The 11,243-nt window shown below is 29.1% G+C and overlaps 1 protein-coding gene across 1 annotated transcript; it reads left to right on the top strand.

Annotated features, from left to right (window-relative positions):
- The first annotated feature begins 1,719 nt into the window (after positions 1-1,719).
- Positions 1,720-2,890, top strand: WRKY5 (probable WRKY transcription factor 11). The gene is made up of 3 exons (NM_001305754.1): positions 1,720-2,288; positions 2,382-2,507; positions 2,737-2,890. The coding sequence occupies exons 1-3, from the start codon at positions 1,720-1,722 to the stop codon at positions 2,888-2,890; spliced, it is 849 nt and encodes a 282-aa protein (NP_001292683.1).
- The last annotated feature ends 8,353 nt before the right edge of the window (positions 2,891-11,243 follow it).

Raw genomic sequence — 11,243 nt, 5'->3', positions numbered from 1 at the left:
TTTTTATGTTTTAACTTTTAACCTTCATTTTTCAATGAATTTAATTTCACTTTTTAAATTTATTCTTTTAATTAATTTTAAAAATCCAAACAACCATTTTTCATTTCCTCAGCTAATTTTAAATGTTAACATCAAAATTACCCGATATTAAAGTCAATTCTAAAACGATCTATTTTGTTAAAATCGAAGTTAAAAGTATAGAACTGGAAAAATTTAAGGATTAAATAGAAAGAATAATCAACTCGGAACAAATTGCAATAATTTATATTCTACCATTAAATTGAAATGGGAAAACCACACCCAAAATCTGGAAGAAAAAAAAAAGTTTTTTCAATATAAAACCAAAAATATAAGTTTAATTTTGGAGAGAGTATTTATTTCTTAACAATAATTTTTTATTTTTTTCTTTTCCTCTTCTTCCTTTTTTTTCTTCTTATTTTAAGAACTGAATAGTAATGATTATAAAACTTTAAAAGTATCTAAAAATGTAATTTAACATATAAATAATGTAGAAAAAAATTGATATTCTCCATCTTTGAAAAATAACAAAAAAAAAAAAAAAAAAAAACATAACAAAATTTGAATAGCATATACTTTTAGAATGTATTGTTTCTATCCTATACTATATTATAAAGAAGAGGAGTGAGATATAAATGGTTTAATTTGTATCCTACTTAAATATTTAACTTGATGAAGAATATATTTGGAATAGGTAAAAATGGAATTGATATTTGAGAAGATGGTGGGAAAGGAAAGGATTTTACTTGGAGAAATTAAAAAAAAAATGATTAATTTTGTTATATTTTTCCATTTATTAGAGAGTCAAAACTTGAACTTGGTCTAGAAGCAAATTAAAAAAGAAGAATCAAACCTAGGAAATTTAATGAAGGAAAAATAAACAATATGTTTATTTAAAAAAAAGAAGAAAAGAAAGAAAGAAAGAAAAGAAAAGGCTCGACTTTTGGGAAATTGTCAATGTTGACCAAAGAGAAAAAGGAGAAGTTTCGATGGGTTAGGGCCTGCAGTTGCATACCTTGACTTGGATTCTTTCCCTATTAATTATTATCTATTTTACATATTAAATAAAAAGAAAAAAAAAACATAAATAAATTGAATTTGGGTTTAGAAAATTAAAAAGAGGGGAGTTGACTTTTGTATTCCCAATGTTTCTTTGTAGACAAGTTTTATTGGTTTTTCTTACCTGCTTTTCCCTTTGTTGGGAACCACCCACTAGCATCCACTTTTACATTTCCCTAATTTCTTTCCCACTCATTCAAACTACAATACCCACTCTTTAGCTCAATTATTATAGTTAGGGTCCCGTTTTCTTTCTAACCTATCCTGCATAACAAAACAATGTGACATCAACTCTATCAACTTTAGTTAGACTCTTCACGTTTTTTATTTCATAATTTTATTTTAAAGTAAAGAATTTTGAAATTAAGAAAACAATTATAGGAATTATGTATATATTCTTTTTATCTTCTCTGTCTTCCACTCTCTGCCAGTAAAACAAACAAAACTTTAATTAAACTATTTGGGAATTTAAAATAAATAAAGAAGAAGAAAAATTATTTATGGAAGGCAATATGAGTTGACCAAAATTGCATTGACTTTCTTTTTTCCTCACCACTCTCTTTTATAAATCTCTCCTTCCCTTTACTCTTTCTTCCCTAAATTACATTTCTCTCTCACATTCCAATCTTCTTCTCCAAATCCATGGCCGTCGATCTAGCAGCTTTTCCGGCCTTCTTCGACGATCAAACAGCCATTGAAGAAGCCGCCACTGCGGGTTTACAAAGCATGAATCATCTAATCCATCTCTTATCCAAACAACACCACCACCACCACCACCACCACTCTGAATCTCCTAATAACATCGATCTCAATTCTTCTCTTCTCACCGATTTCACCGTCTCCAAATTTAAACGGTTGATTTCCCTCTTAAACCGAACCGGCCACGCTCGTTTCCGCCGTGGACCTTCCGATTCTCCAAATCCCGTTCTGAATTCCCTCGATCCGCCTCAGAAAACCCATTTCTCTAAACTTAATTTCTCCCCTGTTTCGAAAGTCCCTGAGTCTAGAGATTCCACTACTACCTCTTCCTTTGTGTCTACGGTCACCGGCGACGGTAGTGTTTCTAACGGTAAGCTTGATCTGTCTGTCTATGCAACGCCGCCGGCCAACGCCGGTAAACCGCCGTTGGCGATGAAGAGCAAGTGTCACGATGTATCTGGATTTGGTTGTAAGGTTCCTAATTCGAAGCTCTGTCACTGTGCCAAGCGAAGGTATTGATTGGAGATTCTTGATTTTTCTTTTTTGTTTGGGATTTGATTTGGGATTTTGTTAATTAATTTGAAATTGAAATTGAATTTGTTCAGGAAATCTGGAATGAAGAAAACGGTAAAAGTCCCGGCGATCAGTTCTAAGATCGCTGATATACCCTCCGATGAATACTCATGGAGAAAGTACGGCCAAAAACCCATCAAAGGCTCACCTTATCCTAGGTAATTCCTCAATTTTAGTATTATCTTTGATCAAATAAACGCTAAAAAAAAAATACCAAATTGAAATAATTAATTCCGAAAAGAATTGGTCAAATATGAATATTTTTCTAATTTATTGTTACGATGAAATTGAAAGTAAATGGTAGAGAGATTGATAGAGAGAGAAGTAATGAATCAAAGTCAAATAGTGAGGATAATGAATTAATGTTATTTACTTTGAATCTGGCAGAGGGTATTACAGATGTAGCAGCGTGAAAGGATGTCCGGCGAGAAAAAAGGTAGAAAGAGCTCGTGACGATCCGGCGATGCTTCTCGTAACATACGAGGGGGATCACCGTCACCCGCACCCTACGGTCACCGACGGCGTTTCCCAAAAGAGTTGAAAAAAGAAAAGAAAAGAAAAAGTGTGGAGGAATGAAAGGCCTTTACCCATTGGGCTGTGACGCAGTTTCATGAAGATACCTGGTGACTCTAGCTAGAGTAATATGAAAAAAAGAATGAAAAGTGTAAAGTCAAAAGTAGCCTCGGAGTTGAGGGAAGCAATCGCGTAGGTCCAAGTCAAAGCCACGTTCGGAATCTCTCGTGATGGAACAACGAGGTGGAAGGGTATCCATGTAATTTTGTTAAATGTATTATATTATATAATATATATATATATATTCTTGAAAGCTAATTTGACCAAACAATATGAGGGTCCCACATGGTTGGACTTTTTTACTTTTATTTTTTTATTTTTATTTAATAAAAAAACAAAAAATGTTATACTTTTAATTAATATACTATAGAAATTCCATGATAATGGCTTTATAATTTTTCCTCCACTATTGGACTTTTTTTTCTTTCTTAAAGGGTAAATCAGTCATTAGCTAGCAAAAGAAAAATACAAATTTGCTTGCATGTTGCATGCATCTTTAAATACATATATATATATATATACTTTTGCAATAGTTCAATCACAAAGATAACATAATTCTAAAGATAATAATTGAAAACAAATATTGGCCGTATATAAGGTGGAAGATTCAACTCTTACTCTAATCTTGACCCAATAGTATAAGTTTTATGTTATTTTCATATGAGCTGTGCGTATACTGATAGATCAATAGATTTGGTCGATGGAGTCCTCTAAGTTTATTAAAAAGAAAAATTTGTGTGCTTCTCTCTTTACCTTTTTCATTAATTACATCTCTAATTTGTTAAGAACCCTACTTTGTTCAAGGAATTTCCAATTTTCTAGCGTGTGTTATGGCAAAAAAATAATCATTCCAATAAATCTTTGAGATTAACTTACAAAGATGAAAACAGAAAATCTATGTCCACCATTATTCAATATTTAATTCATTTTAAAACTTATTATTTCATAAATTTTGTTGACTTATTTACATGTTAATAGTTTTACCAAATAAGTTTAGCAAAATCGATCATTAAAATTGGAAAGCAAATTTTTAAAACTGGTTTTTTTTTGTATAACATATACCTCTTTAAACTGAGTTTCTTAATATTTATAAACATTAATTTTAGGTCTAAAATAATCTCCGACAAATTGATACACAAATTTATTTTCATTCATCCATTTCATTCCTTTCTCTAGCAAGTAGAGTATGCATTTGAGCTAACTTTGAAAGCATCCGCAACCGCAACCGACATATACAATTTAGCACAAATGTCGCATCAATTTTTACTTTTAAAACCACAAATTTCTCAAGACACAACAACGATTACCATTTGGTTCCAACAACGAGCACTCATAAAATCAATTCAAAGACACACTTAGTTTCGTCTATCACAAAAACAAAATGTTATATCTTTTTTATTTGAAAAAAAAGACCACTTTATACATGTACTAAAAAATAATTTGAAGAAATACTACTTGTGTAGGTTTCATCCACTGACTCTGTAAATTGAAGGGAGATTATAAAAACGGTTACATGAGATTTGGAACTATGGAAATAATTAAATAGGTAATCAAATTGCTAAAAATAATAATTAGAAAATTGATTTCTCATTTTTCTTTTTAAAAAAGCCTAAAAAGAAGTGACTTTCTTGATTGTTTGTGGGCCATTGGCAGATTCTTGGCTACATCTCAATAAAACCGTGTGGAATATAATTAAATATTTCCTAAAGTTTTCATTTTTAGATATAATTTGTATTTTCTACCATTGACTTTATATGTATATATTATATTTGTAGCTGAGAAGCATAGAGGATGGAGGTAATAGGTACAATATTTCACCAAACGAGAGAGCAAAAGGGCCGACTAACCATGCCTTGTTGGGGTTAAAAATGTATTGAGCCCATGAAGGTTTGTACTGGCCCAATAATTTTTGTTTGGACTTTAATACCCGTTAATAGTTTGGCCCATTCTTTTGATTTCTTTCAAAAAAAAAAAAAAAAAAAAGAGAGAAAATTGATAAAATAAAGGGTTGCCAAAATAGAAAAAAAATTATTCTATTAAGATTAATGTAACTATATTTTTTAAATTGCAACATTAACAAATTTAAAAGTCTAGTCAATATTGTCAATGGGCTTGAAAGGAAAAGAGGAAACTTTTGGATTTAGTATATTACACACATATATATAATTATATTACAATGTTTAGTTACATTAGAAGTGAATGGACAAGGTAATGTACAATACATACTTTCTTAAATAATTGTAATTAAAAAAATGTTATGGATTTTCTTAATACACACACACACACAATATTTCCTACATATATAATTAAAGTAATCAAAATAAATATATATATATATATATATATATATAATATATATATATATATATATATATATATATATATATATATATATATATATCCATTTAGCTAAATGACCCACACCCGACAAAAAGTTGATGTCATTTGATTAGTTCCATTAATTTTTGCCTTCAAAGTACTAATTATTTCCATTCATTCATATATATATATATATATATGTATGTATGTATGTATAATTTCAAAAAAAAGAAATGATTAATAACATATTACCGGCCAAAATTTGAAATAAAAAAAAAACCCACTCACAACCATTACTCAATGCAATCATTCATAATGGTTTTTTTTTTTTTCGTTTTAGTAAATATATTCCTTTCAAATCTCACCTATGCTAAGAAGTCCAATTATAAGTAAGGATTAAAATATTAATGTCAATATTGGTATTGATATCAAAATTTTATTTTTATGGATATAACTATAAAATGTCAATATATATTTAATAAGTTATCACATAACAAAACTTGATATATATTAAATATAATATTCCTTTTCTTTGTGATGAAAAAAGATTTATATAGAGTTAAAGACAATGTATTTCACATATATATTTTTTAGCTGAGATAAAAAAGTGTTAGATTTAGGTTAGGGTTTTGATAAGTCGTGTTTTTTAGATGTTATATAGAAGAATACGAGAGACCAATCTAAAATTTAGGCATTAAAAATGACAAAAGCAGAGTGGGAAACCCCATGTGATGAGTTTTGGCTAAACAACAAACCCACCATTTTTTTTTCTTTTTAAATTATGACTTAAATAGGTAGAGATTTTAATGAAAAAACTCTAAAGAGAAAAGAGAAAAGAGAAAAGAAAGAGTTTTAATTTTGAAATAGACAAGTTTTTCATAGGATGCTTTAAGGGTCTCCCTCAACACACTCTCTCTTCATATATCTTTCTATTCAACATAATGTTTGTCTATTAAAATTGCATGTATTTGTGTACTTGTATGTGTGTGTGTTTGTTTAATTTTTCCTTTGGGTTTGGCCCACTAGGGTTTGTTTATTTATTTATTTATTTTCCCTCTTCATATTATTATTGTTATTGTTAATTTAATTAGTTTCTATCTCTTTCAATCACACATAGGATTCTTATCTTTGAGAAAGACTTGAAGAAAAACATTATTATCAATTATGTTACTGTGTTGACATATTAACTTCTGCCCTTTAAATTACATTGGACATAAAGATCAAAACAAAGAAAAGAAAAGAAAAAAAACCTTCAAGCCTTTCTGCTAGCTTCTCAAGATCTGAATTTGACTTGCTGTGAGAAGTTTATAACTCAACTTTAACCCTAATTTATGTTAATCAATGTCTCTCTATATATATATTAGGGGTATGATCAGAAAACCCTAAGGTGATTATTGAGAGAAAAGGAAGAGGAGGTGAGTTTTAGAGACGAAGATCTGAAAACATATATTTGATTGGAGAAAAAGAAAAGAAAAAACAACAACAACAATTCCTCAAAACCACAATCATGTAGGGTTTTTCTGCCACCAATAATGAAGAATTTATCCAAGACATATTATTTATGGAACAATCCATTTTATTGATAACTATTTGACTTTTCAAAACAGCGCTTAATATTTTCTTTTTGTCGTTTTTTTCTAACGGTTTTATATCTTTTAAATTTTTGAATTTTTAGTCAAAATCTAAGAAATACGAGCTTTTAAAACCTAACGATATATGGTAATAAAGAGTTAATTTTTTAGCTAAAATTGACGAGAAGGAGTTCTTAGAAAACTATAGTAGAATGTCAAAAACAAAATATCAAATCCGATTTGGTAATTATTTCGTTATTTTAGATCAACCCTATTTACTTTCATTTAATTTTCTTACTATGGTTTGTGTCAATCTTATGTAGACTTATTGTATTCTTAGTCAAATTCTAAAATCAAAAACAAATTTTTTAAAACTATATATCCTTATTTTTAGTTTTTAAATTTTGACTTTGTTTTTTAAAACATGAACCAATAAAATGTAGATATCAAAGCAAGAAATTTAGAGGTGAAGAGAGATTTTGTAGAACTAATTTCCAAAAGTCAGAAACCAAAAATCTCGTTACCAAACACGTCTAGCCATTCTGTTTTTGGTTTTTTGGTTTTCGATTCTTGAAAACCGTATATTTTTTTTCTCAATTTCTTACCATGGTTCATATTGTGTTTTAACAAAAAGAGTTGTATTCTTAAAAACTACATATAGTTCAAGAAATTGTATTACATGACAATTTTTTTTTTAAAAAAAGCAGCTCATAGCACATTTGTTTTGCATATTGTAAATTTAGCAAATATGACGGTAATCTGCTTTTAAATTTATAATTTTAAAAAAGTAAGTGACACGAGCTCTATTATCATAAATTGTTTTGCTATTTTTGCAAACTCGCCGGTGAAATATATCTCAAAAGCTTAAAAGTCCAAAAGGAATTCACATATCTAATTTTAAAAATCATATGGTTTAGTAAAGGAGCCCAAATAATTACCAAATCTACCAACTTTGCTTTTATTTTAGTTTTTCAATTTTTCAGTTTTCAAAACTCCCTTCAATCTCTATAGTATATATAGATAAAACATAAAAAAACTCATATAGTTACAAAATAGTACATAAGTTTCCAACTCTCATAAATGATGGGTATATATATATATATATAATATATATGGTTTAAATTATTTTACTTTTTTCTAAGTCTAATATTCTTCTCATGAATCTAATGTGCATATGACATCAAGACACTATGTCGGTTCATTTCATTTAGACTTCAATTTTAAAGAAAACGATAAGTAATTGTGTAGTAATTAATTATTTAGACTTTTCTTCTTTGTTTGTATATATACTTTCTCTTCTTTTTCATTACTTTTAATAATTTTTGTTATAACAAAACTAAACAAAGCTCATATGAAAGCATGTTATCCTAAGGCAGCTTTTGTCTGCAAAGTGTTTGCTTAATTATTAGATTAACTGAGTTGGATCTTAATTAATTAGGCAATAATCCCCTTTTTAATCAAAGAAACAAACTACACTTTAATTTAATTTTAATTTGTTTGTTTAAGACATTCTAAGCAAAGATCATCATCATCATCATCATGTGTTGTTCTTCCAATAGCTCGTGGTCCCTAATTAATTAAGTTCTCGTGATTTTTATTAAATACTTAACCAAGATCTCAAAATTATATAACACTAGTGAAGGTTAAATAAATTAATCAAATTTAATTTTGACTAATTTTGTAAACTTTTTATACTAGAGATATTCTAAAAACATACATGTGCTAACTAATTTACATTATAATAAATTTCCACCAAACTATCACTCTTCTTGATTTATTGGTCACCAAAGTAAGTTTAGTTTTGTTAAGCACATGCCAAACTATTCCTAAAATTTATAGATTATATAGTTGTGCGGTGTGGTTATAATTAAATGTTGTAGAGTGTGGTTGGATAGACTTGTGAGTGGCTATAGTTCCACTCTATATGTAGCTAGCTTTGGAAATATTTGAGAAATATATGCAAACATTCAAATGAATATAAATATATACAATACACGACGACATGCTATAATCATCTTAATTTTATACATTAATATTATTTGTTTTTAAGTGATTGTGTGAGGTGGTTTTTCACCTAAGTTGAGATCATGTGCTTGGATGGCTATGCATCACTAGTGTATTAGTTTTTTTTTTTTTTAATTTTACCTAAATTAGTTTACTCTAATTATAATTAAACATTAATGAAGTTACCGTACATATAACTATGATCTATGATCAAAGATAGAAACGAGATATTTGTTAGAAGAATTAGAAAGTAATGGATGAATATAATGAAAATAATAGTGAAATTGATAGATTTGTTGAAGAAGAGAGAGTGAGTTGCTAAATTGACCAAATGTGTGAGTGTGTGTGTTTTCTTATTATTTCATTCACCTTTTCCCCTGAAAAGAGGAATAAAGCCAAAACATAACTAGAAAACAAAGAGGAGGGCATCTCTCCCACACCTATTACCCAATCTTCCACTTTTGAAGTGGACAAAAATCATCAACTTTTTACATAAATGAAAAAACAAATAATAAAGTATGAGAAAGAAAAATAAATGTTTTTAAGAGTGAAGCCAAAGAGAAGGAAATTATATAAAAGTAGAGTGAAAAAGAAGGAAGTAGAAGATGGGATATATATATATACACATATAGATTTGAGTGTGTGTAAGTGAGTTAAAGTATAATGGAGACAAGAAGATGAACAACCCTTCATTTACTGTTTGTCAGTGAGTTTAAAGGCTGCTCTTTGGCTTTGTTCCTTCCCATATTATTTCATCTACTGATCTTTAGCCTTCCACACATATATATTATATTTCTCCTTTCTTATCTTTTTGTTCCCCTTTGACTCTTCCTTCTCATTTCTTTCACCCTCTTTTCTTCTTCAACCTAGTTTGTACAGTGAACTGTTCAACAGAATATATATATATATATATGTATATTTGTTTGGATACCAGGTTAAGAAATGTATCACTGTAAATTTCTTTTTAATGTATAATAAGAAAATTGAAGCTAAATCATGGTTGAAAAAAAACCGTAAGAGTACTTGAGATTAGCAATGAAAGTGGAGAGTTGATGGAGATGTATCAATGTAATTGAAACATGATCTTGATATATATGTAGTGATCTCTGTATATGTTATATGTTGTTAAATTAGATGACGTAGGATGAGAATATTGCTAAATTGTTATTATTGTTTTCACTTTTAACTGAAAAAAAAGTCAAGATACATTTAGTAACCTCACTTCCAAACAAAGAGTGAAGTGTTTCTCTCCTAGGGTTAGCCCCACTGAAATAAAACACTATTTGAATTGATGATAGTCCCCACCCCATGTTCTCTCCCTCACATATATCTCTATCCATCCCTCTCTCTCTCTTTTCTCTTCTCTCTTTCATCACCATTTCAATTCCCCTTCTCATCAACTTTACCCATTATTATTATTATTCAATTTCCATTCAATATTTCTCCTCCAAACTTACAAAAATATGGGTATGGAAATTCTAGATGAATTCTCCCCACTTACACCATTATCCTCCCTTCAATTCATCATCCCCAAACATAAAACAGAACAACAACAGCAAGAAGATCAGGAAGAAGAATGTCTCACTCCCACCGCCGCCGCCGCCCGCCTGAAGCCCGCCATCATCTGTCCACCGGCGCCAAAGAAACCCCGTCCCCCTCGAAGGAAATTGAACTTTCTGCCTCCTCCATTCTTTGAAGCTCCACAAGATCTCAATTCTGTATATTTTCAGTTCCATATTCCTTCCAAGAAAATCAAACCCATTCACTAATTCTTCTTTTCTTTTTCTTTTTAATAATTATTGATTTTAACGTGGGTATGTGTATAAATGAACAAATTCATGAAAACAACCATTGTATTTCTAATTCATTATCTCTTCCTCTCTAGACTATATATTTTATTCCCTTTCAAGTTTGTAACTTTGTTTTGGTCAAGACCTTTTTTTTCCCTTTGTGTTAGTTTCAATGTAATTAAGACTATATATATTTATGTATTTTGCCAAATCATATTCATCTTTTTGCTTATATATTGTGTGATTGTGTTTTTATTTTTCACATAATTCTTATGGATCCAAAGATTATTAGAAATTCTAATTAGTTCAATTATTGAATTATGTTTTAGCTAACTTTGTTTTTTTTTTCTTTCTTTCAAATATTTGGAGTTAGAGATTCCAAGGATTATTATAAATTGTGGGTGAATTATCAGAGTTTATGTTGAGTTAAGAGTTAGAGCTTTATTAGGCTTTTAAAAAGGGTATAGATCCCTTTTCTTTTCTCTTTTAACATTGATTAAAGGAAAAGCTAACTAAAACCAAGCTGGAAGTTGGGTGTCAGCATGTGAGGGTTAACTGCTCTTCTTCACTGTTAAAAATTGACAAATATTTGAAACTAAATATATTGTTATTATTTATAATAATTAAGTTTAAAGGG

The sequence above is a fragment of the Cucumis sativus genome, chromosome 1, assembly GCF_000004075.3.
Source record: "Cucumis sativus cultivar 9930 chromosome 1, Cucumber_9930_V3, whole genome shotgun sequence".
NCBI classification, from domain to species: Eukaryota; Viridiplantae; Streptophyta; class Magnoliopsida; order Cucurbitales; family Cucurbitaceae; genus Cucumis; species Cucumis sativus.
Note: the sequence above shows the minus strand (reverse complement) of the source record. Positions and strands in the feature narration are given on the sequence as shown.